General features: G+C 47.5%; 1 protein-coding gene across 2 annotated transcripts in view; it reads right to left on the bottom strand.

The window, feature by feature from the left end:
- L1CAM (L1 cell adhesion molecule) overlaps positions 1–27,331 on the bottom strand; it is a 136,823-nt gene that overhangs the window by 31,701 nt on the left and 77,791 nt on the right. For both annotated transcript variants that reach the window (XM_084836007.1, XM_084836008.1), the window contains exons 15-23: positions 25,862–25,963; positions 21,498–21,695; positions 19,792–19,862; positions 11,255–11,474; positions 9,356–9,471; positions 7,855–8,074; positions 5,461–5,583; positions 3,760–3,948; positions 659–781 (exon numbers count right to left, since the gene is read on the bottom strand). In XM_084836007.1, the coding sequence (XP_084692133.1) occupies positions 659–781; positions 3,760–3,948; positions 5,461–5,583; positions 7,855–8,074; positions 9,356–9,471; positions 11,255–11,474; positions 19,792–19,862; positions 21,498–21,695; positions 25,862–25,963 (1,362 nt within the window). The remainder of the gene's footprint in view (positions 1–658; positions 782–3,759; positions 3,949–5,460; positions 5,584–7,854; positions 8,075–9,355; positions 9,472–11,254; positions 11,475–19,791; positions 19,863–21,497; positions 21,696–25,861; positions 25,964–27,331) is intronic.

Here is a 27,331-nt window from a genome sequence, read left to right as displayed (position 1 = left end):
ATTACATTTCTATACCACCCAATAGCCGATGCTATTTTCACTTTGAGAGGTGACCATTTATGCCATTTCACATCTGATAACCTAACAAGATGGGATCAAAAGCCAGTCCAAAATGTTACAAACTTTTCACATTTTAGAGGTCAAATACTGAATTCATAACCCAAATGTTGGAAGCTGAGCTGGGAAGCTCTGTGCCAGGGCTGGGGAACATGTGGCCCTCCAGATGTTCTTGGACTGCAACTCCCATCACCCTTCACCAGTGACTGCTGGCCAGGACTGATGGGAGTTGCAGTCCAACATCTGGACAGCCACGTGTTCCCCACCCCCGCTCTATATTCTCTTTCCTTTAGACTCCCCTTTATCAATAAATGCCTGAGCCTGCCACTTTCTACTGGGTTCCATCAACATGGCCCATTTCTTGTTGTAGGAGCAGGTCAAAATCAATTCACACTGCTGAGTGTATGGCTCAGCCACGGACTCAAAAATACCAATCTTTCTGTCTTAATTCCCACACCTGTAGAATTACAATAAATAGCAAATCAGTTTTATAATGCGGCGCAAAGACAACTGTGAGAAGGGAATGTGTGTGTGGTTCCTCACACACACATGCACACTCCACCTAACAGGAGCACCTCACCCTCCACCACCTTGCTCTTACCAGACTTGCTCATAATACGGACGGTAAACTCCAGATCTCGATGGCTCTGACTTGTGTTCCACAAGATGGTGGTGAAGTTCTTCCCTGTCTCACCCAAACTGATGTTCACAAAGGTCAGGGACACTGGGCATGAAGGCAGGGAGAAAATGAGGGCGGGGTGGGGGAGGGAAAGGTATTTATTAATGTTTTAATGCCTGCCTGTCAAGAATCTACAAAGCAAAGTGCCACCCAGTACTCCATGGGGAAGAGTGACATAATCCAGGCAACACCAAAAGTGCCGCAACACCTTTGGGGAGGTTGCGCATTGATCTTCTGCCCATAATCCTGAAATTCTGCATGCAGAAAACCCACAGATAAATCTGATATGTGGCATAGAGTCTATGCCATAGACTTTGGATTTCTCAAAATCATAGGGCTTAAAAGAAGAAGAGGCAGATGGTAGTTTAAGTGATGCTTTGTCTTCTCCATTTCCAAGAGTGGTGGATACTCTTGGCCAAGTCCCCAGCTGGGGACCTTCTGAGAGCTGGGATGGCTACAGCTCACAGCTTCCATATGAGAGGGCATGAACATGACTTCCAAATTGGAGGCACCTCTCATTTAGAAATGGTCCTATCACATGGGATGCACTCCTGAATCCATGCAGAATTTTAAAAAGAGGAACAGACACACCATTACCAAAACCAAAGGACAAATACATCAAGGCTTATTCAGAGTTCAGGACCACCAGCAAGTCCACTTCAACATCTCAGAAACCAAAGCAGCTCTTCCCATGAAAGAATGAATGCCTTTACAACAGGGGTGCTGCTGAACCTCTTTCAGCCTGAAGGCCCAATTCCATTTTGGAGAAGCTTGGGGTGGGCGGAGGTGGGGGGAGCATATTCCAGTGCTGGGTGGGGGCCGAAGGCAAAAGAGGCAGGGCAAAAATGTCAAACATATCCGCAGATTTTAGCTTACAGCTTTGACTACCAGTCACTAAGACTTAGCAGGGGCATTTCAATGTGAGTCACCCCTTTTCTCTTTCTGCCACTCCCCCCCCTCTTCTTACCAACCACTTCTCTTTCTCTCTCTCTCTCCCTCTTCCTCCCTGCCCAGCATGCTGCCGGGGAAGGGACAGATTGCTCTTCCCAGAGATCGGAACTGATCACACGCAGAGAGCTTTTGAAATTAGGCCGAGAGCCATGTGTGGCCCTGGAGCTGCAATTTGCCCACTCCTGCTCCAGACCAACAGGGTTTTTTTTTCTCTCCCAAGCTTTCTGTCTTCTGGGGACATTTGCTACATTGAGGATTCTGGAACATGTTCAAGGTGGGTGCACATTTATTTCACATGTGGCATTGGGTGCCTCTGCTTGGCCTCTCATCTATCAACCCGTGTGAGCTAAGAATTCAGCTTGGAATACACCCAGTCATGCCCACATTTGGATAGCGCAGGGGAAAAAGGTGGGCTGGTTGCCTTTTAGAAAAGTTTGTCTGCTATTACTGATCATCTTCTTGAGGAATCCCTGATAAGCTTTCAGGGTTTGAAAAACTGTGCTTCTACACAGAAGGCACCTAGCGCTATAAATCAAAAGTCATTGAGCAGTGATTCCATCTTTCCCTCCTTAACAGATTTTCTGCAGTAAGTAAAAAGATGGAAGAAGCAGTGGGAAAACATGGGAGGGCTACACATGGAAGATGGCATCGTCTGGATGCCCCCCTCCCCAAATCTGTGAAACAGGCAGGGCAATTGGACAACAAAAGCCTCATCTGGAAGCACCCAGGGTTATCTATGTCAAAGACAAAATTCTGATAACTGCTGGGTTTTATATTTTTAAGAAGGAATCTCTGTTGCCTATCCATCCATCCATCCATCCATCCATCCATCTATCTATCTATCTATCTATCTATCTATCGATTGACGATCAATTATATTTCTTGGGAGGGCAGAATCAACGATAAAACATGTAAAATCGATAAAGTGATAAAAACACAAACACAGTAAAAAGAGCAATAAAAACCATTACGCCTACCCCAACATGCCTCAGTGTGTTCTGAGGCACGAGTCTCAACACTTCCCCTTCACCATCAAGACTTTGCGTGTCTCTACATTAAACAAATAAAAAAAAAAACCACATCCTTTCCGGGGCTTTCTGCTTTTGCTTTCTTAGTGGGATTAGGATGGACTTTTTTTATACAGCAGACACATGGTTTGAATGGAGGCAGTGCCTCCCTCCCTCCCTCCCTGGCATGTGTGCAAAGAAGGTGGCTGGGGGCAGGGGGGGAGTCTTGCTTTCATCGCTTAACTTGTGCTGTACTGTTTCCCCGCGATCCGAGGCACACTTACTTGGGAGTAAGCTCCATTGAAGTCAATGGGACTTACTTCTGAGAAGACAGAAGACCATGGTGCAAGTCTGCAACCCTTGGCACATTTACGTGGGAGTAAGCCCGACTGAACTTCATGGGGTGCTCTGAATCAACAGAGGACGTTGATTCTGAACTTGGTGGGGTGGAGGATCAGATCTGTCTCCATTCGTTGCAGGGAGGCACTTTACCCTCTTCGCCCTCCGATCCATGATGAAGAGACGTGGGGTTTGAATCAAGGAAAGTCCTTCCTCAGCAAGTTCATGGCACTAAGCCAGCATTACACACTGCCGATTCGGTGCCATTAACTTTTATTACTAGTTTATCTCTGATTTTTTGAAAGCATGATAAAGGAGAAAAAGTGCATGAGGCGCCCTGGAGGTTGATGACGTCATGTAAAGGACCCACAAAATTCCATAAGCGACCAATCATGAGCGTGCAATAAGTCACTCGTGTAGAGACACCCTTTAACTGCAGAGAGGTGTCTGAAAAACACCCCTTTTTTTAGAATCTATCCCGCCGCCCTCTATGTTTAACATCCTCTCTGAGGAATGTGGAACTTGCAAGCTTACACTACACATCACGGATCCACATATTGTTTGTTGCTGGTTTTTTTGTACCTGCTTGGATTTTTTTTTCCTAATGGTCCACCATGGCCACTTGTTGCTGATCCACTCAAACAGAAGTTCATCCAGTTAAAAGAAACCGTCCTCCCTGTTTAGCGTCCCATGCAGGAGGACGTATTTGTGCAAGGCATCACTTACCTGACTCACGCATGGCATGCTCCTCCAGGACAAAGGGCTCCCCTGCCCCCTCCTTGGTTTCTGCCCACAAGTAGAACTTGTAGGGGGTATAGGGGTCAAGGTTGCTGACGTTGAGGGTGAGCTGGTCGGATGAGATGACCATGCTGTTGCTGATTAAGCCCACTTCTGTCTGGTTGACTGTCTGGTTGGCTACACACAAGAGAGTAGAGAGGGGTGGTGTGATAATGGTTAGGCTCCTCAGTACAATGCAATAAAATGCAAATCCTTGTAGCAGGCAATATTCATCACGTCTATAATGTATTAGAAAGATTGCCCTTGGTTTTTCAGTGGAAGAGTTGAGCATGTGCTTAAATATTTACAGCAATGGGAGTTAGGGTGGAAATGTGGGTTATATGTAAACACGTGTAACACCCTCCCTCTTCCTTGTTGCTTCTCCACTCCAAATTTCTCCCCTCCAAGGCAGCTTCTTGCCCTAATAGAAGCAACTCTTGCATGCACTGACATGTATCCTGCTGTTCCTTCCTTTTTCAAAGTTCAGCTTTGTTTGGATTGTGCCTACAGTTTTTCAACAGCAAAAAGACAGGTGGAGATGAAATGTTAGGCTGAATTTTATTATGTTTAACAGTACAACCCTATACAGGTCTATTCAAATGTAAGTCCCATTGAGTTCAATGTGGCTTGCTCCCAGATAAATGGGTAGAGGATTGCCACCTCAAGCTACACTCTCCCATAATACTAGAACACAATGGGGTCATCCCATGAAGCAGATTGGTGGGAGATTCAGGATAGCTGAAAGGAAGGACTTCTTCACACAGCATATAGTTACACTGTGGAATTCACTACCACAAGATGTGGTGATGGCCACCACTTTGGATGGCTTTAAAAGGGGGCTAGACAAATTCCTGGGGAAGAAGGCTATTGATGGCTGCTAGTCCTGATGGCTCTGTGCTACTTCCAGTACCAAAGGCAGTATGCCTATGTATACCAGTTGCTGGGGAACATGGGTGGGAGGGTGCTGTTGCACTCCTGTCCTGCTTGTGGGCTTCCCATGGGCAGCTGGTTGGCCTCTGAACAGACTGCTGGACTAGATGGAACCTTGGTCAGATCCAGCAAGGCTTTTCTTATGTTCTTATGTACAGTCCTATGTACACTTGCTTGGGAGTAAGCCCAGTTGAATTCAGTGGGACTTACTGCTGAGTAAAATGGCATAGGGTTGGGCTGGAAGCAGCATATCATAAAATCATAGAGCTGGAAGGGACCCTAGAGATAATTCAGTCCAGATATGGGCATTGCACAGGCTGCATGTGCCCCCTGGCCTGTTTTGGGCCACCCCCCAAAGTGTCTGCAAAGTGATACCCGTGGTGCAGTGGCAGCAAAAAGATACATTTCCTCTTTAAAACAAGGCACATGATGAACGTGTGCTTTGTTTTAATGGCGAATCACACTCTTCTGGGACTTCCCCCTACAACACTGAAATGTGACCTTTCATATTTGGGGCATTGATCTGCAAAAGCAGATGTGCCATTTTTACTGGGGTAGATTTTTCTGAGTTGTTGGTTTGCATGGGAATTCTGATCCCAGCCCTGTCTTTAAGGACTGTCTTTATTTTTTACACACACACACACACACACACACACACACCCTTCCCACCCCCTACCCCACCCCTTTAAAAAAAAACAGACAAACCTGCCACAGACTCACCTTCGTGGTATGTCAACATGTATTTCAGTAATTTCCCATTGGGGAATTTGGGGCGCGCCCACTCCAGGGTCAATCCCGTCTTCGAGAGGTAGTCCAAGTGAAAGGATTCTGGAGGGCTAGGAACTACGGAAGGAGGCAGAGAGAGAGAGAGAGAGGGAGAGAGAAAGAGAGAGATGGATAGTGAAAGAAACCAGGTGCCTGTTTAGAAAGAAGTGGGTGTCACAAGCAGTGGGGGTGGGGAGAAACACTCACCCAAGAGGTTTCTTTGGGCTAAATACTGGAGGTGGGCAGGGCAGGCTCCAGGTTTCTGTGTGCTCCAAGCAGAGCCCTGCTGTAGGGAACATGGCCCTCGTAGCAAGAGTAGCATCTCTCCGGCCAGGTCAAGAGATCGGCCTTTCCCCCAGCAAGAGGGCACCGTTCGTGCAGCCCTTCATCCACTCTCCCTGCTGGTCTCCTTAGTACTGGGAGAGCAGCAGGAGAGATTGATTAAAGCTCCTGGTAGAAGGGAATCCCCTCAAGGTTCGTGGGCCACTTCCTGGAAGCAATGGAGCAAAGCATCCAGGCAGTAGCAACCCCCTCTCCCGCTTAACAGTGGACCACCTGTGTCATCACTTCCATGGTCCTGAGGCCACGCATTGAACACCAGGGGAGGAGAGCAGGGCAGAGGGAAAATCAAGCATGGACTGGGTCCACAGTTTGGATTGGGGTTCCTTCAAAGGTCCAGGAGCCCCAGGCAGGTGCCTGACTTTGTTGGTGGCTGGTGGGTTCTGGGTCCTGCCTTTCGGAAATGTCCCCTTGGAAGAGAAGGCTGTCCCCTCTTGAGGGACAGGGCGGCTCGCCTCCACCAAGAGGCCTCCTCCCCTCCACTTCCAAATCCCCCTATTCCAAACCATAGACTTTTGCCTTCAAAGATGGATTTATTTTCTTGGGCAACTGTGGGAACATCAAGAAGATGAACCAAACCAAGAGACCAGATTGACCCCTGCACAGGAGCAGCTGCAGTGTTGAGCTTGGATGTGGGAAATCCAGGTTCAGCTCTCTCAAAGTTAGTTCACTGGATGAGCTTGAGCAAGTTATTATCTCTCAGCATAACCTACTCCACAGGGTTGTTGTGAGGATAAAATGAGACTGTCTTCTATACTATACTATACTACACCGCCTCCCCCAAAATATTCATCCAGTGCCCTCTTTTCTTATTTTTAGGTATCAGGTGAAGGTTTTATTCTCCCAAACTTTTAGCGGGATATAAGCATGGACCTATTTAGAGTTTTTGCTAGATATATATTATATGCTGATGATTTTAGTCTGTTTTAACTTCCATTCTCACATGGCTTTAGTTTTCATATGTAAACTGGCTTGGAAACATAATTCAATTTAATAAAACATTATTGAAATAAATGTTATTTTAGTTTTTTTAAACCCAATACTCCACCTTCCCACCCCATGGGTTTCCATGTGTGTGTCTATATATGCACGAACAACAAGAATTCTCAATATATATTTAATGCTAAATGTTTTCGCTACCATCAACAGCTGTGAAGTTAAAAGGATTTCAAGAGTCAAAATGCTGGGAGCTGTAATCCAACACATCTGGAGGGGACCAGGTTGGGGAAAGGTGGCTCACACTCCTCTGTGACTGTTTTTTATAGCTGTTCAGTCGTTAAGTCGTGTTCGACTCTTCGTGACCCCGTGGACCATAGCACGCCAGGCCTTCCTGTCCTCCGCTCTCTCCCGGAGTGTGCTCAAGTCCATATTCATTGCATCGGTGATGCTATCTAGCCATCTCATCCTCTGCCGTCCCCTTCTCCTTTGGCCTTCAATCTTTCTCAGCATCAGGGTCTTTTCCAGGGAGTTTTCTCTTCGCATGTGACTGTTTTACAGCAGCTCAAATATGCTAAATGTGGGTGCAATGCTTGGCACTCACTACAGGGCCCCAAAGAAATCCAAACTGGTGGACTTCCTTGGCCAGACATTACCCAGTAGACCTAATTCTTTTATCAGAGGTTTTTTTAGAAGCTTCCTGACCTCCCCTAATAATAATAATAATAATAATAATGATGATGATGATGTTACTTACTTATTTGACCTAGAGAATTATGTTATTTAAAAAGGATGAAAATGAAAAAGAAGTTATATCATAAATGTTTGAAACATTCAAATATGCTTAAAGCTAATGAGTATCAGATTTGTTTTTATTTGGAAAAAACAGCCAAACAAAACACCACCACCCAAGCCAGGGCTGTCAGGAGACTGATCTGGGATCAGCTCCTAGAGGCAGGAAGAGAAGCCAGGAAGGGGTGAACAATGTATATTTGGCGGGGTGGGGTGGGGGTGGGGGTGGGGGGAGGGATAAAGATCTGAAAGGTCAGAGGGGGGTGGGCTCAAGGTTCTTACCTCCCTCGGGCGTGTCAAATGATATGGCCTCACTGCGGGGCCCCTCCCCCCGCCCATTGAGCACAGACATCTCAACCTGGTACCGGCTCCAGGGCCTGAAGCCGCGCAGTATGATTTCAGACAGATTCCCCTCAATCCGTAGTTGCCCAGGGGGGTGGGCATGAAGATGGATTTGCCGACGGCTACGCTCTGTCACAGGGCCCAGCCTGAGGTAATAAACCTGGTGGAAGGGAGAGGGAGAGAGAAGGCAGGGGGTAGTTATTTACCCACAATTCCATATTCCTGACCTCCACCCATACACTCAGGGTTGTTCAGTTCTGGCACCCTTTGTGCAAGACACCTCTGATCATGTGCAGAGTGCCTCCCTCCTCCCTCCAAGAAGTACCTCTGAGCATGTAAGGATTAGTGGTGTAGTGGAGCCAGGACTCACAGGGACACAGCGCCAGAACTTTCTGATTAGCATGGACCCTGATGTCATCTGCCACCCCCCTCAGAATTCCCTGTTCCCTCTGAGCTTATCTGCAGTCCTCACAGTAGCTGTGGGGGAAATGAATTTTCCTCAGCGATAATATACCCTTCCCTGTTGTAACCCAAAGTATTTTGGGGTAGCTTGGAATTAAGACCCATCAGCTTTACAAAAAGACCGGTTCCTGGTAGAGATGAAAACTACTAGAACTGGTTTGTTGATATGAATCAACAAGGCTGCCTGTATTTGTGGACTCTCCTTGGGGGCGTGGCTATGGAGACTCTTATGATGAGCGCCTGCACTCCAAAATGTACCACTACACCACTGATAAAGAGTGTTTTCCCCTTGTCAGCTAAGCATTTTAAAAAATTCCACAGAAACCTGTCGCACCAGCCAACACCACTGCTGTTACGCTAAAGGCTGCTTATGCTAGCACTATGGCAACGGTGTAAGTGGCGCAGTAGCATTGGATACTTCCCACAGAAAGGAGGGAAACAACAACAAAAACATTAAACACACAGGTTTATTCTGACTTTACATCCACATGTAATGCTAGCCAGAAGGATGACATTCTGGCCTGCTGGCAATCCTATTCCAAGTCTTGCTGAAATCCCTTAGACCAGCCAGGGAAGTGTTTGTTGTTCAGTTGTTAAGTCGTGTCCAACTCTTTGTGACCCCATGGACAAGGGAAGTGTTTACTCTGAGCTAAAAACAACAACACCCCCCCAACAATTCTGCAGCAAGGCAATCAAAATTCCACACCACAAACGTCCACATTCTGCAACCTGGTATATGTTATGACAACTGGACTATTCACAGTTTCTCTTATTTTTTAAAATGCATTCTGCAACAGTTTACTATTTTGCACAATTTATTCTAATTCTGCTTGCCATAGGGTGGAATTGTGAGGTGCCTTGGGAACTTACCTGAAGGGCAGGATATACATTTATTCTGTCATCAGTAAATAAATAAAAAACAAACAGACCTCTACAAATGCTGCCCTCCCTGCTCCTGAGTGGACATATTCTGCCTTACCTGGAATCCCTTGAGGTGGCCCAACACCTTCTCTTTGTTCAGCAGGATCCAGGAAAGTTTGACAGTGGTGCTGTTGATTACCTCTACCTCCACATTCTCAGGGATGGCCTTAGGGACTGGGGAGGAAGAGAAGAATTCATCGCATTCACAGTGTTAGCAGTCAGAAAGGGGTGAAGCGAGAAGGGAAGAGGGAGCGAGGGTTTGGGTCTAGCTGACTCCAGAGGTGCCAGAGTCTAAACCACAAAAAAACAAAAGGAAGCTGTACTGATCCTTAAGGAGGAAAAAAAATCCAAAAGCCACAGTCGGGCAATAGGTTTATTAGGACCAGCAGTGCCAGCTCCAGGTTTTGGAGGGCCCTTGGGAAAGGCCCTCTTAGTGCGCCCCCTGCCTCAGTGGATCTACTTTCCCACCGCCATTGTCACCAGCTGCCCTTGCTCCTCCTCCTCTTTCTCGTCACTGACACCACTTGCTTGTGTGACAGGTAGGGAGCCAGGGAGCAAGTAGCCAGTGGCATCTCCTGCTCCTCCTCTTTCACACCATCACTCTTGTCTGGGCCAGAGTGAGAGGCAGGTGAACAAGCAGGTTGCAGTGACAAAGAGGAGGAGTGAGTCCAGGGGGCTCTTGTCAGTGGGCTCCTTGGATAAGGGCCTTCGGCAGGTGCCCAGCCACGCCTACCCCTGACGGCAGCCCTGGGACCAACCAAAAAGATCACAAAATAATGACCAAGCTTTTGAGTTCTCTTCATAAAGCTGGATGTCGAGCAAAGTGGGTGGGAGGGATGAGAAAAAAGCTTGACTCCCACCAATCAAGAGTAACACTCAGAACAGAAACTCATGTAGAGACACAGGTGAGGGCTCCTCTGAGGGCAGGTAATTCTTATGCATTCGAACAGTAAACCTTTTCAGGGGTGAGAGTGAAGAGTGCTCACCTATTGGAAATGTGGGGAAAGCTCATCTGAATCAAGATGAAATGTTTCTTAATCCCAGAGGACATCAAATCCATGGGCACCTTAATAATATAATGCTGGGGGGCGGGGGGAGAGGACTGGTAGATTTGTGATGTTCTACTGAATTGTTCCAATTGTTCCAATTCAAACATTGGAGCTAAGGGCCTCAACACCCCTTCTTGGTCACCCACGTGCTGGCATTGAAACAGGCCATGTTGAACCTGTAGTCATAATGTCCGAGGTTCCATGCTCCAAAAACTTCCTGGCAGATGGAGGCAGAACTCCACTCCACTTCGGTTCACCTGCACACTTGACACAGGCAATTATCTGGGTGCCAAGATTGTATTTTTTAAGGAACAATAATAAAACAACACTTTTCCCGACCATAGTGAGGCACCAGTGATGAAATCTGCCTTATTTTTAAATCTGTTCCACTGGCTTTTATCTGGGTTTTTTCCCCCCAAAGTGTTCTTACCAACCCAGAGCATCTGGTGTGGGCTGGATGGGTTAAAATCTGAGGGCTAAACTACGTGTGATATTAATTGCACAGCTTGTAGGTGCTCAGAACTTTTTCTTTGACTTTTGTGTAAGCATGTGGGGGCCCAATCCAGATTGAGACCTCAACATGCAAGTGGTCCCACCCAACCACTTTTTCGCCTTTAAATTCCCCCTCTCCCCGCCACTGTTCCCCACACACTGGAGATTATGAAAGAAAGAACAACACTGGTTGAAGCACCCCTCCCCCACCTGAATGCAGTGTTCCCCGTCTGTACCGGGGGCCCAAGTGCTCACACGCAAGTTAAAGAAAAGGTTATGATCACCCACAAAGCTGCACATTTGACATAGTGTGCAGCGTAGCCCTCAGTCCACATGCTGCATGCCGCAACACACACACCTGGATGCCCGTTCTGTAGTCATTTCTATAGAGGGCATCCCTCCCTGTCCTGACTCACCATCCTCCCCCGAGTAGCCACGTCTGGCGAGAGGTTCAGGTCCTTTGCCATAGTCATTGCATGCCTGCACCTTGATCTCGTAGGGTGAGAAGACAGGGGTGTCCGTCACCACAACAGGGGGGGCTTCGACTTCTGTCTCGTTCCACTGGGCTTGGTTCTCTAGCCGCCACTGCACATGGTATCTCAGCACTGGGGCGTGCCACTCACTGGGAGCCAAGGGCTGAAAGGGACGTGGCATGGGTGAGGGGAGGAGAAGAGGAACAAGGGACAGTCATGCATGGCATCAGAATCGCCCTGCTGGATCGCTTGCAAACATGCATGCACGTTTGAAAAAATGCACACAAAAATGCGTGCAAAAATACATAAATACTAAAATAAATAAATAAATAAATATCAATCTGATGAGGAAATACGACGGAATTAACTTAGCAGTAGAAGGAGAACTGAGTGAAACTGAGCTTGATGGAGTCACCCATGCCTAATATACATGCATGCGCGCGAGCACACATCTCAGTGCACAGGGATGGGGAGGTTTACATCTGCCCTCCTTGCCTGCTGAGATCAGGGGATGGGACGGTGTGTGTGTGTGTGTGTGGGGGGGCGGATTCAGAATGCTGTTTCCTCACTGCTATTAGCAGTGATAAGACAGCGATCTCTGCATTAGGATTGCTAGGCGGGTGAAGAAGCGTAAACCTCACCCTCCTCCCAGCAATCCTGATACAAATCACTGCAGCAGTAGGGAAATAGCCGTCTGTTCCCCACCAGTCAGTTGATGGCTTATCAACTGGGTGGCAGGGCAAAGTGGGCGGGGTTCTGTGGGTCACAGAGAGAGCAGTGAAGGGCTGCATATGTGATCTATCTCAGGTCTAGCCTGCTGTTCTACAGAAAACCCTGGGGGTGTTAATCTATCTCAGCTTTGTCCCCCAGGGTTTTCTGTAGAACAGCAGGCTAGACCTGGGGGGCAGGGGGGCGGAGTTGCAGTGCTCTATCGTGATACTATCCTCCTCACCTGGATAGTATTTATCCTGGCCCACAGTCTACTGGGCTTGAGTGTGTATACTTAAAAGTGGGTGCTCAGGACAGAAGAGGGATTCTGTTGGTGTACCGCCCACCTGCTGCCCAACAGTCTCCCTTCCTGAGCTAGCCGGGGTGATCTCGGCGGCGGTGATGGAGTCCCCTTGGCTTGTTCTGCTGGGAGACTTCAACACCCATGCCGAGGCTGCCCTGCCGGGAGTAGCTCAGGACTTCGTGTCCCCCATGATGACCGTGGGTCTGTTCCAAGTGGTTTCTGGCCCCACTCATACAGCAGGTCACACTCTAGACCTGGTTTTCTATGCTGAGCAGGATGACGGTGATCTGGGTGTGGAGGAACTTTCCGTTGTTCCATTGTCATGGGCAGATCACTCCCTGGTGGGGTTTAGACTCACTGGAACTCGGTGCCTCTGCAGGGGTGGGGACCAATTAGGCTGGTCCACCCCATGAGGCTGATGGCTGACCTATGCCGGGAACTGGACAGGGGGAGTGTGTCCCTGTTAGTTCTGCTGGACCTCTCAGTGGCATTCGATACCATCGACCATGGTATTCTTCTGGGATGGGACTTGGGGGTGCTGTTTTACAGTGGCTACATTCCTTCCTAGCAGGGCAAACTCAGAAGGTGGTGTTGGGGGATGCTTGTTCGACTCTGTGGTCATTGGCTTGTGGGGTCCCTCAGGGTTCTGTTCTGTCCCCCATGCTATTGAATATCTACATGAAACTGCTGGGAGAGGTGGTCCAGAGTTTTGGAGTTCGGTGCCACCAATATGCTGATGACACCCAGCTCTACTACTCCTTCCCACCTGATTCCAAGGAAGCTGTTTCTGTCCTTAACCAGTGTTTGGCATCAGTAATGGACTGGATGAGGGAGAACAAATTGAAACTTAATCCAGACAAGACAGAGGTGCTCCTGGTCAGTCAAAAGACAGATCAGGGAATAGGGATTCAGCTTGTGTTGGATGGGGTTACACTCCCCCTGAAGACTCAGGTTCGCAGTTTGGGGGTGCTCCTGGATTCAGCCCTAAGCCTGGATGCTCAGGTCTCAGCGGTGGCCAGGAGTGCTTTTGCACAGTTAAAACTAGTGCGCCAACTGCGCCCGTTCCTGGAGATGTCTGATCTGGCCACGGTGACACATGCCTTAGTTACATCCCGTTTGGATTACTGCAACATGCTCTACGTGGGGCTGCCTATGAAGAGTGTTTGGAAACTGCAGTTGGTTCAAAGACCTGCTGCCAGACTGTTGACTTTGGCTGGTTACAGGGAGCATACAACTCCCTTGTTAAAACAGCTTCACTGGCTTCTAGTCTGTTTCCAGGCACAATTCAAAGTGCTGGCTATGGCCTATAAAGCCCTATACAGCTCCAGTCCAGGTTATCTGAAAGACCGTATCCTCCCTTATGAACCTGCCTGTGTCCTGAGATCTTCTGGGAAGGCCCTTCTCTCAGTCCCACCACTGTCACTGGCACGTTTAGAGGGAACCTGGGAGAGGGCCTTCTCGGTGGCTGCCCCACGGCTGTGGAACACCCTTCCCAGGGAGGCTAGGATGGCTCCCTCCTTGATGTGTTTCCGGAGGCAGGCTAAAACATTCTTGTTCCAGCAGGCTTTTGGGACATAGTTGGGACCTGGGGGTAAGCTGCTAAAATGCTGTTTTAAAATGCTGTTTTAATGTTTTAATATAATTTTAATTGTATTGTTGTTTAATCTATATTTTAACTTTTGTATATTTTCATATGTTTTAATTGTATATATTTTAATTTTTGTAAGCCACCTTGTGTCCCAGTACTGGGAAAAAGGCGGGGTATAAATATCATCATCATCATCTAGTCTGGGGGTAGGTAAAAAGTAGATCTCCAGATATTTTGGACCAACGCCCAGCCCACAGATTAGGAGACAATCACCATAACAAGTTGGTCTTCACAGCCTTCCTGAAGACCTCCAAAGAAAGGGCTTGACAAACCCATGATGGAAGTTGATTCCAGAGGTGTGGAGTCACCACTGAAAAGGCTGATTCCCTTGTACTCACTGGCCTAACTGCCTTGGGGGCAGGCAAGCGAGAAGAATTGATGACCACAAAGCATGGGCAGGCTGGTAGAGGAGAAGGCAGTCCTTCAGGTAACTCGGGCCCAAACCATTTAAGACTTAACAGGTTAAAACCAGCCCTTTTAAATTGTATCGTGTATTACTTCAGTTGCAATGGACACAAGCAACATTTCCCTTCTGCCCCCGCAATCCACCGCCATTTCATGCTTTACAACCGCTTCTACATTCCTGATACGTTACAACAAAAGCAGCAACAGTTTGCCACCCCTGATTAAAAATAATAATAATAATAATACCCTAAGCACGTGCAGTTTTTCAATTTAAGCTCATAGCACCATCATGACTTCAAAAACCCAAATGATGCTGTGGTGATCAGCAACAGTCCCAGTGGGCCCTGGTATGCCCATACCAGCCTAGGCGCTGACGCCAGGCCTGTTTGCCACTGCCTCATCACCTGCTGCTGTCTGGGTGGCCGGGTTTGTGTGTGCGCTGTGGGGCTCTGGACTTCTGCCCCAAGGTTCAGCCCTAGCTGCATCACTGACCTCACCTCCCACTTGTTAAGAGTAAAGGTCGATGCTCACTCTCTGGGGTGTAAACCTGGAGAGGGAGGGGCAGCGTTGCACTTTCCCTTCCTCCCTTGTTAAAAAGCTACAGGAGCACGCCAGCCGTGAGAAAGCGCTCGGCTGATGTTGCTAGCTAGCAGTCCAGACACTGGATGCCTGTCTCTGCATCCCATGATGAAGTGGGAGACAAAGCGGCAATGCCTGGCTCTGGAAGTGGAGCACAGGAGCAAGAAGAAGGTTAAGGGATCCTGGCATCACAGGCCCCGCAGTTCCCCAAGGGCCAGCAGGGGGAGGCACTGTCTTAGAAGACCAGGGGCAAGGGCAAGCGGAGCCCACACAAAGATCCAGGAAAGGCTCTTCCTCCACCTCAGAGCTCTGCACAGTTAAGAGGGCTGCCACCTTTCTTCACTGGCCCTGCCGGTGTGCTTTCAACCCCTGCCTAAAGCAAAAACTAAAGTGCTGAAGCTTTTTCAAGGCAAACACAGAAAATGCCAGAGAGGAAAATCTCACAAGGAACAGAAAGAAATAATATGACTTATTTTTTCAAAGCAGCCTAGTGTTTTGTTGTTGGGCGTTCCAAGTGTAAAGAACTCTTTGTCAGAGACAATATTTACTTTTTGTCTTCTGTATAAGACATTTCTTTGCCTTTTGAATGATAAAAGGGGTGTAGGTATCTACTTCTACCCCTGAGGGAAATTCCAGAAACATTGGCATCTCAAGTTATTAGATCTCAGTGAGTGGACTGGTACTACAAATGAGGAATTTCCAGTTAAATGCTTCTGTTCATTTAACCTCCCTCTTGCGTGACTAAGGATTCTCCAGTCTCTCTGGGTTACTCCTGTAGCTTTCCCTTCCCAATTTACCATGGGTTAAAAGACCCTGCTCCTGGGTTGGAAAAAAAAGGAACGAAGAAGGGTTTTCCACCACTACCACTCCTCCAAGTAGGGGTGTATGAAACCCCGCTTACCTGGCTCTACCGGGTTCCACAGGTGGGGGGAGGCGCTCCGTCCCTCCCCCCGGAATCTTCAACGCGGGGGGAGGCACTCTGTCCCTCTCCCCAGAATCCTGCCCGGCCGGCTCCGCTCCGCGGCCAAGCCACGGAGCCGCCAGCCGGCTCTGGCCGCCCACAGCCAGACATCCGGGCGCTGGGCAGCCCTGCAGGGATGCAAATGGCAGCTGTCGTAGCTGCCACCATTTGCGTCCCTGTATTGAGCCGTGATAGGCTACGTAAATATTTATGTAGCCTATCACGGCAGGGGGAAAAACCCCAGTGTACGCAAATGGCGGTAGCCGCCGCCATTTGCGTACGCTGGGGTTCCCCCCCCGCCGTGATAGGCTAGTAAATACTTACGTAGCCTATCACGGCTGAAGAGGAGGAAGCGAATGGCAGCCACAGGAGGCTTCGTTCCACGACGGATTTCGGGGCGCCGGATGCACTGGCATTCGGCCTCACCGAGATCCGTCGCGGAATTCTCTGACATCCCTACCTCCAAGCCAAGAACATTCCTCATTCAGGAAACAAAAAGCGATGATCACTTCTGAAAAACAGATTCTATACTTGAAATGAAGAAAATCGTAGTGCTTTCGAAAATAAACCATACTATCTCCTTCAGCCATTTCCATCCACTGTACATTGAGGATGCTGTTAAAGCAGGGCCACTATTATTTTTGCTAAAGGTGCTAATCCTATGCAAAATATACAGTGCAATCCTGTCCCTTTACAGCTGACCCAAATACCAAAATAGGTCTGCCAAGCCTCTTAGACCCTACCCACAGAACCTGAGAATCTCTCTCCTGCCTTGCCACTGTCACACTTCCACCCCGCCGCCCCATCTCTGTTGTTCAAAGTGGTGGCTGGTACCCAGATCTAGTCACCATTTCTGGCCTCACCCCCTCCACAAGAGAGCCACTCTGCCCTCCTCCATCAAACTAGAGATGGTTGCCATGGCTTTCAGATAGATGTATCTGAAATACACTGGTATTTCTGAAATGCGTATGTATCTGAAATATATTCGTACATTCAGATAGATGTACCAATCAACTGGATGTAGGGTGGCCACCTCTTCTTTTCTGGCAGGGCTTGCAAACCATTAAGAAGCATGTAACAGGAAGACATTCAACAGGTGCTCCCTTCCCATTACTGCTTCCAGATGCTTCTCCTGCCAATATTTTGCTTACCAACCATCTCTTAAAGGTAGACCTGCCAAAAAGAATTGCAGTGCTTACTAGGTGTTTGCTCTGCTACCTTGCTTTGTCCAGAGCAGGAGTGAACAACTTTGGAGGGTCTGAGGTCCAGCTTCCACACCCTGGAACCCAGCAGGGACCACACACCCCACCACTGCTGAAATCGCCATCCCCCAATTGCTGCTGGATTTCAGCAGCAATTTGGTGGTGAAAAAAATGCATTTTTGATTTAAAACAAGGCATGCAGAATTGTGCTCCTGGAAGTCCAGGGTAGTGGGAATTTGCATTAACACAAGGTGCATATCCCATGCGCACCTCGTTTTAGAGGCAAAATGCAGCTTTTTTCTCACCTCTGAATTGCTGCTGAAATTTGGTAGCAATTCAGCAGTGGCGATTGGGCTTGCAGCTCTGTCTGCAGGGAACACTTTGGGCTGTACCATTTGTTACTGGGGACAGGAGGTACAATTCTGAACAGCACCACTTCTGAATGTATTGGGATGCATTCATTTTTTTCAGTGCTCCCCTACATAAAGCGTTCCCTGCATGTAGTAAATTAAAACACTAGGGAAAGGATGAAAGCTGCTAAGTTTTTCTAATTCACACACTCATTTTCTACAGGCAGAGATTTATTTTGTTTTACTTTTTAAAGTTGTGGGAGCATAAAACCCCTCGTCACCTTCCACAAGGAAGCTGAAGACATGATTCTGACCACAGACTATCACCTTGTTCTGTGTGTAATGAGTAGAATGGCCAGCGGAGACTGGTGGCTCCTGTGTCAATGCGGCAGTGAATCTGCTCTGGGTTTCAGTCAGAACCAGTCAGAACTCCAAAGGACCTATCCAAGGTGCTGAAGCTTCTTTAGAATTCCCGCTGGTTCTGACTGAAACCCACAGCGGATTCACTACCCCACTAACATAGGAGCCACCAGCCTCCACTGAGAACGGCGCTAAAATGAGGTTACCTCAGTGTCCCAAGCACAAGTAAGTACAAGAAAGATGATCCCTCTGACTGCAGCCATATCAAAAAAGAAGGTGAAACCACATGGTAACTTCCCTTAGGGTCATAAATGAACCGTGCGGGGCGGCTGATGCCAGGCCAGCTGAGGCAGCAGAGACCGTCTCCTTCACCGCCAGTATTTTGGCAAGATTGGCCGAGCTGAACTTGGTATAAGCCTCCCTGAATGGAAACGTCTGGCAGCGGCTCTCTCCTGGGAACGCAGCCCAGCTTCCCCATCATTATGGCAAGCACAAGCATTTGGGGGACAATGCCGGAAGGCAAACACATGGCAGGATGAACACGCCACTGCTGCCTCTCAGCACTGGAATGTAAACAACACAGTGAACCCAAACACAGAGAAGATCGAGTGGCGTGTGTGCATACACTGCTGCGACAGAAGCACAACACTCCGACATGCTGCAGGACACACCTTCCCCGCCTGTAGGCCACACCAACCAAGGGCCCACTCACGCACACATGGCAAGCCCTGCTCAGTGAACATAAAAGGATGCCACCACACGCAGCTCCTCCCTGGATCAGACCCTGTCATTTGGACCGCAGAGTGCCAGGGGAAGCTATGTGGAATAAGTGCAGTAATCCTAGAGGCCTGTAGAGCAGCCAGCATCGGGTGACTCCAGACATTTAGCCAACTTACGTGCTACGGAGGAAAGGAGGGGGGAATCCCCCAGAACCAAGCTGGTCATTGAGCTGTCTGACTTGGGGCAGGGGCAGGGAGGGAATATTATTCCCAGAGCCCAAATATAGTGATTGAATGGTTAAGTGTGCGAATTGGAAAGAGCCCAGTTCAAATCTCACCCCCATCTCAGCATGTTCCTCCACCCCTGAAATAAGGGTATAAGAATATTTAGCCTACCTTACAGGGTTGTTGGCATGATTATACTGAGATGTACGTGGAACAGCCTGAACATTCCAAAGAACATTTTGTTCTACTGGGGTCGAGTTCAATTTAAATGGGATGAACTGTCGCCGATTTGTTGGATATTAGATTGCCATTGCTGGTTTTGGACACTGTGAGATGTGAATTTGACGATGATCTGTCTGTGGGGTTTTTTTGTTTTGTTTTGTTTGCCCACAACTTTGAACTTCTGGAAAAGTGGCATAAATCCTGTGTGCAAATAAATAAATAAAGCCCGGTGCGACTTCCATTCAGACCTTGACGTCTGATTGGATTCGCTCCATTGGGGGCATCCAGGGGGGACCTGTCACGCATTGTGTTAGGGTCATCCCATGCTGAGATGGTCCCTTTGTGTTTCGAATAGTTTAGCAGGCACACGGACAGACATCGTGGCGGAGGTGAAATGGCAAGGTGCTGAGTTTGTGATTCTGGCTGATGCATTCGTTGCACACACACAGCAAGTGATGTTTCTCGCTCAGTAAGGAATCTGATACTAATGACTGACTGAGAACACTGAAAGGGACATGTGAAAAATGTGTTTTTAGAGGCTGAAATTGCATGATAGCGCCTGGGGGGCTTCTACCAGCCACCGAGCTCTTAAAGCAGTGTTGGACTACAACTCCCAGCATCCCCAGCCAACATAGGACTACAACTCTCATAACCCCCAGCCACTGGCTCTAGTAACCACTTGACACTCCATTGCTTAGTCTTACAGAGCACAGAGCACGCCAAGGCTATTGACACTGAGAGAGAGGAGCAGGTTGAGGGGGACCCATTCCAGTCAGGCAAGAGTATTTCTATTTTACCGTCCAGGTGATGATCATATTGGTGGTTTCATTTCCCTCTCCTTTGACTTCAGTTGGATTCTGCTGAGGGGCTACGAAGGAAAGGAGCAGAGTTAGGCTGGCTTCGGTGTCATCATGCAATTCCTTTACAACTCTCTGAAGGCGAGGATCCGGTCTGTCATTTTACAGGCAACCCATGAGGGTCATGAGAGAATTGGGGCTTGAACTCGGGGTCTCCCTCTTTCTGGGCCTGTGCACACTCAACACGTGACACCAGTGTAGCTCCAATTCCACACCAAGGAAAGTTGGATTGTTCAGTTGGAGGAATAAAGCGTTCCTGCCTTTCCCTAGATGGTGTAGGCTCATTCTGCTTCTGCTCAGCAGGCAGGGGGCAGTAAGCTCTACAGGGACCTGAAGCTCACACCCCTCAATGACAGAGAATTCTGCTGAGCCCTCATTTCACCCCGCATTGTGAACAACACACTTTACAGTGTATCTTCACAGCCATTTAGGCTAGTTAGGCACCTGTTAATGTCCCCACACCCATTTTTTAAATGAAAGCTGGGGATTTCAGGATATTGGGTTGGATGCAGGGATAATCATACTTAAGAGCAGGCCCATGGAAATCAATGGGACTTAAGTCATGACTAACTTGCCCCATTGATTTCACTGGGTCTACTTCAGGGGTGGAGAACCTCAGGTCCAGGAGCCAAATCCTGGGGTCCCAGTCCACCCATTGGGGTTCCTCAAATGGCCACACACCCACCTCCTTTCTCCCAACCACCAATCTTTGGGTGGTTTCCTGGCTTTTGTGCCTTTCCCCCCCATTCTAAAAGGTTGAAATGCCTCCCCTAAGGCTTAGTTACTGGCAAGAAGTGCTTTAAGCTAAAATATGCTGGTATTCTTAGGATTTGGGGGCCTACCCCCCTTTGGTCCTGCCACCAACAGCTTCTCTGAAATTGAATTTGGCCTTGGGCTGAAATAGGTTTCCCACCCCTGGCCAACACTAAGTATGACTAAATCTGGGTCCAACCCACTGCACCTAAATTCCAAATTCTGTGGCTTTTTTGTGTGTGTGTGGAAATATATAACACATGCACAATCCACTCTACTCTTCAGCCCTGTGAAAGTAATTTCCCCCTAACTTCATCTCCTATCTAGGCTGGGAATAGGGATGTATGAATTTTGTAAAATCCATTCTGTCTGCGTTCCGTGGATTGTCAGGTGCCTTTCATTCTGTCGTCCACTTAAGGACGGAATTGGATTTTTTTCCAATTTCCCAAATTTGCACAAATTCACACTTGCAAAAATGCACAAATCTCACCCCAAGTGCTCATTTTCATGCTTTAGCCTATAGGGGAAATGCGCAATTTTGGCTGGTTTTTTTTTTTTTTTACGTATTTTTCTGTGCCAATATTTGCGTAAAATTCCAGAAAGTTAAAAAAACGGTCCACAAGTCCATGGAATCTGTGCGACTCGGGAAAAGCCAGTCTGCTGTGGAATCCATGGGTCGGATTCATAGGAATCTAGACTCATTTGATTCTGTTGCAGATTTCTCTGACATCCCTAGTTGGGAGCTCTCTCTCTGCCCTCACCCCCCACCCATACACACACACACACACACACACACATGTATGTCAAAACTACTGATGACACCTACAAGGAGCGCTGCCTATAGGACATTTCCACCCCTACATGCTTCTCCTCAGCACTCTGGGCTCTCTTACCTGCAGGCTTTGTGACGTGACTGGCAGATGGGCTACTTAGCTCACTGTCCCCCTGATTGTTGCTGGCCTGCACATAGAAGGTATAGTTCTTGAATGGAGAGAGGGAAAGCATGGCCCATGGCTGATTTCCTGGCACACTGGTTAACAGTAACCTTTCTCCTGGGCCAAATTTGCTTTCTTCATAAAGGACAGTGTACTCTGTGGGAAGAGGAGAGCTTCTTGTGAGAGTTTGGTTGTAAAAGCAAACAAACCCAGAGGTAACCAAGATTTCCATCTGCTTTAATCAGGAAGCCCTAACCAATCACTCCCCTTCATGGATCACTGCCTTGTTGTGGCGAAGGGGCTTGCGTAATTCAGTGAAGCCATAAGCTATGCCATGCAGGGCCATCCATGACGGACAGGTCATGGCAGAGAGTTCTGACAAAATGTGGTCCACTGGAGAAGGAAATGGCGACCCACTCCAGTATTCTTGCCAAGAAAACCCCATGGAACGTATCACAAGGCTAAAAGATATGATGCCGGAAGATGATTCCCTCAGGTTGGAAGGTGTCCAATATACTACTGGGGAAGAGCAGAGGGTATTTCCAAGTACCGCCAGAAAGGGTGAAGCGGCTGGGCCAAAGCCTAAAGGACACTCAGCTGTGGATGTGTCTGGTGGTGAAAAGAAAATCCGATGCTGTAAAGAACAATATTGTTTAGGAACCTGGAATGTCAGATCAATGAATCAAGGTAAGCTGGAGGTGGTCAAACATGAGATGGCGAGATTGAACATCGACATCTTGGGAATCAGTGAACTAAAATGGACAGGCATGGGCGAATTTAATTCAGGTGACCATCAAATCTACTACTGTGGGCAAGAATCCCTGAGAAGAAATGGAGTAGCACTCATAGTCAACAAAACGGTGGGAAAAGCAGTACTGGGGTACAATCTTAAAAATGATAGAATGATCTCAGTACGAATCCAAGGCAAACCATTCAACATTACAGTAATCCAAGTCTATGCCCCAACCACTGAGGCTGAAGAAGCTGAGGCTGATCGGTTCTATGAAGACCTACAACACCTTCTAGAACTAACACCCCAAAAAGATGTCCTCTTCATCATAGGGGATTGGAATGCTAAAGTAGGAAGTCAAGAAATCACCGGGATAACAGGCAAGCATGGCCTTGGTGTACAAAATGAAGCAGGACAAAGGCTAATAGAGTTTTGCCAAGACAACACGCTGATCATAGCAAACACTCTTTTCCAACAGTACAAGAGGCGACTCTACACATGGACACCACCAGATGGTCAATAATGAAACCAGATTGATTATGTCCTTTGCAGCCAAAGATGGAGAAACTCTATACAGTCAGTAAAAACAAGACCTGGAGCTGACTGTGGCTCAGATCATGAGCTGCTTCTTGCAAAATTTCGGCTTAAATTGAAGAACGTCGGGAAAACCACTAAACCATTCAGGTATGACCTAAATCATATCCCTTATGACTATACAGTGGAGGTGAGGAATAGATTTAAGGGATTAGACCTGATAGACAGAGTGCCTGAGGAACTATGGACGGAGGTCCGTAACATTGTTCAGGAGGCAGCAACTCAATCCATCCCAAAGAAAAAGAAATGCGAGAAAGCCAAGTGGCTGTCTGATGAGGCTTTACAAGTAGCTGAGGAAATAAGGGAAGCGAAAAGCAAGGGAGAAAGGGGAAGATATACCCAACTGAATAGCAAGGAGAGACAAGAAGGCCTTCTTAAATGAACAATGCAAAGAAATCGAAGAAAACAACAGAATGGGAAAGACTAGAGATCTTTTCAAGAAAATCAGAGATCTCAAGGGAACGTTTTGTGCAAAGACGGGCATGATAAAGGACAAAGAAGGCAGGGACATAACAGAAGCAGATGAGATCAAGAAGAGATGGAAAGAATACACAGAAGAACTATACAGGAAAGATCTGAATGTCCCCGATAGCCATGATAGTGCGGTCACTGAACTCAAGCTGGACATCCTAGAGAGTGAAGTCAAGTGGGCCTTAGGAAGCATTAGTAACAATAAAGCTATCGGAGATGACAGTATTCCAGCTGAGCTATTTAAAATCCTAAAAGATGATGCTGTTAATGTGCTGCACTCAATATGCCAACAAATTTGGAACACTCAACAGTGGCCGCAAGACTGGAAAAGGTCAGTTTACATTCCAATTCCAAAGAAGGGCAATGCCAAAGAGTGTTCAAACTACCGTACAATTGCGCTCATTTCACATGCCAGCAAGGTTATGCTCAAAATCCTACAAGCTAGGCTTCAGCAGTATGCGAACTGAGAACTACCGGAAGTACAAGCTGGGTTTCGAAGAGGCAGAGGAAATAGAGATCAAATCACCAACATTCGCTGGATCATGGAGAAAGCAAGAGAATTCCAGAAAAATGTCTATTTCTGCTTCATTGACTACGCTAAAGCCTTTGATTGTGTGGATCACAAGAAACTGTGGCAAATTCTTAAAGAGATGGGAGTACCAGACCACCTTACCTGTCTCCTGAGAAACCTGTACGAGGGTCAACAAGCAACAGTGAGAACTGGACATGGAACAACCGATTGGTTCAAAATTGGGAAAGGAGTACGACAAGGCTGCATATTGTCACCCTGCTTATTTAACTTATATGCAGAGTACATCATGAGATATGCCGGGTTGGATGAATCACAGGTCGGAATTAAGATTGCCAGGAGAATTATCAACAACCTCAGATACGCAGACGATACCACCCTAATGGCAGAAAGCGAAGAGGATCTAAAGAGCCTCTTGTTGAGGGTGAAAGAGGAGAGTGCAAAAGCTGGTTTGAAACTCAACATTAAAAAAACGAAGATTATGGCATCTGGCCCCATCACTTCCTGGCATATGGAAGGGGAAGAAATAGAAGCAATGACAGATTTTATTTTCTTGGGCTCCAAGATCACCGCAGACGGTGACTGTAGCCATGAAATTCAAAGACGCTTGCTCCTTGGGAGGAAAGCTATGGCAAACCGAGATAGCATAGTAAGAAGCAGAGACATCACCTTGCCGACAAAGGGCCATATAATCAAAGCTATGGTTTTCCCAGTAGTAACGTATGGCTGTGAGAGCTGGACTATAAGGAAGGCTGAGCGCCGAAGAATTGATGCTTTCGAACTGTGGTGCTGGAGAAGACTCTTACGAGTCCCCTGGACTGCAAGGAGGTCAAATCAGTCCATCCTAAAGGAAATCAACCCTGAGTGCTCATTGGAAGGACAGATAATGAAGCTGAAGCTCCAATATTTTGGCCACCTAATGCGAAGAGAAAACTCTCTGGAAAAGACCCTGATGCTGGGAAAGACTGAAGGCAAAAGGAGAAGCGGCCGGCAGAGGATGAGATGGCTAGATAGCATCACCGATGCAATGAATATGGACTTCAGCACGCTCCGGAAGAGAGCAGAGGACAGGAAGGCCTGGCGTGCTGTGGTCCATGGGGTCACGAAGAGTCGAACACGACTGAATGACTGAACAACAACAACAACAACCTATCACTGGGGAGGAAATGTATTCTCTGCACATGCTCACAAGCATGATCTTCTCCAGGCCAGTCTGCAAATATCAATGAAAATGCCATCATCATGAATGTGCCATTTCAGTATAGCTTCTAGTTCCAGGTATATCTCAAATGAAGCACTGGGCCGTTTCATACATCACACAGCAACAAATGGGCCTCTGGTCTTTTTCCTGTCTATGCTTTAAACTAGGCTAGATGTGAAAGACAGTGGATAAATAACTGAGGAACAGTGGTGTAGTGGTAAATTTTGAAGTGCAGGCACTCATCATGACAGTCCCCATTCCCACATCCCCAAGGAGGGTCCAAACCTGCAGGCAGCTGTGTTGATTCATATCAACAAACCAGTTCTAGGAGTTTATCTACATTACAATAAGGAACAATATATTGTCACTGGGAAAATTCACTTCCCCCCAACTACTGTGAGGATTGCAGCTAAGCTCAGAGGGAACAGGAATTCTGAGGGGGTGGCAGATGATGTCAGGGCCCCTGCTAATGAGAAAGTGCCGGCGTGGTGTCCCTGCGAGCCCTGGCTCCATTACACCACTGCTGGGGAACACGGCAGCTGTGCTGCATTATGAGGAATGTTCCTGAGGTTTTATGATTTCAGGTGCTGCTGTGAGAGAAAGAGGAAGGGGTGCAGGGGAAGCTATGTTTAGAGTCCTGCCCTCCCAAACACATCCCTTGTATGAGAGTTCTGAGGCAATAAACCATGAATCCTGAGGCTCTGGATGAGGGTTCTACGCTGATAATATGGCAACGTTTTTCTTTAACCAAGAGATAATATGGCAACATTTTTCTTTAACTCAGCACTATTTCTTACCCTCGATAGGCCTGTTGTGATCAACTCCTGGTGTCCATGTCAGCTTTACCTGCTGATCCGGCTGCCTCAACAGTTCCAGGTTTGACACGGGGCCAGGTTTGCCTGACAGGGAGACAATAATGTGAGCCACATGGGAGCTGCCACCCCCTCAGAACAGGGCTGGGCAGAAGGTAGATCTCCAGAAGTTTTGGCCTTCAACTCCCAGCATTCTTGACCACTGGGCATGCTGGCAGGGGCTCATGGGAATTGAAGTCCAAACATCTGGAGACCTACCTTCTGCCCACCCTTGCGCAAGATAAAAGCCTAAGATTTTCTTCCCAACTCCTTTAGCAGATTTCCTAGGGCTTATTCAAAACATGTTTGAGTTGGAGGTGGCAGCCCTCTTACTACCACCCCCAATCCCCTCTCCCCGCTCCCCCAGATAGGGTTGTCCACAGCCTGAAGGCATTCATTAATCATTTGCCTCTTAATTAATTGATTTAATTTAAATAAAATTTGCTAATCAAAAGAAGCACTTCTTTTTAAGATATTGAAGCAAGTGTAAGAATGATGTACCTGTCACCAGGGGTGTTGCTAGGTTCTTAAAAGATCCGGGGCACAGGCCCACAACACAAATTTGTCCAAGTGTGTGGTGTGTATGCATGTGGTGTGCTTGTGTGTGTGTAGATTACATACATACATAAGAAGTGTGCAATGACCCTCCCCCCCCCCCTTCAGCTCAGACCCGGATTCAGCATTTTGGAAAACATCCCACTTCTGCTCTGGCCAATTTGTAGTCGGACCATTTCAGCTCAGCACCAAACCTGAGTCAAGGTTTGGAAAAATGAGTCTTTATGCTTGCTGTTGACTACCATTGGAATTTTTTTTTAAAAATGTAACTTTTTTCTCTCAGTCAGAACTGGATGATAACTTCAGTCATAGTAGCCCCCTAGAAGGGGATCACACCTGCCCAATGTCAGAAATAGGTGCAGGGTTTATATTTTGATTTTCTTTTGAAGGGAACTGCCAATAACATTTTTATTACTTGGAAGGATTGGATAAACATTTCAGAATTCATTGCCCCATCGGAGGAGATCATGTCTCCAAATTTCAGAATAATAGCCACAAGGTTTTTTGTGCAAGGGTGGCCTTGACGTTTTGAGGTCTCCAAAAGAGGACATACTTCTCTCCCTATTTTCCTTGTGTACCATTGTTCTGAGAAGTATAGACAGCCTAGAGTTGTCTGTAAGTAAGAAACCAGCAAAGTTTCAGAAGGATAGGTGCAGCAGTTCATGTGGAAGGGGAGTTCTCCAATTTGGGGGAGGGAGTGATTTGCTTTCCTTTCACCCCTTCCCAATAGTTTTTTGGGTAAATCTGTATGAAAATGCACAGGTCATGAGAGGTGTCTCCCAGGCAAGAAACCTGCAAAGTTTCTGAAGGATATACATGCATACAACTTTAGAATTACTAGAATTTATTTACACTTTACCA

This window comes from Heloderma suspectum, chromosome 2, assembly GCF_057233095.1.
Source record: "Heloderma suspectum isolate Gila_16-S chromosome 2, 16-S_ref, whole genome shotgun sequence".
In the NCBI taxonomy this organism is placed as follows: Eukaryota; Metazoa; Chordata; class Lepidosauria; order Squamata; family Helodermatidae; genus Heloderma; species Heloderma suspectum.
The sequence above is the reverse complement of the archived record's forward strand: the minus strand, read 5'-3'. Positions and strand labels throughout refer to the sequence as shown.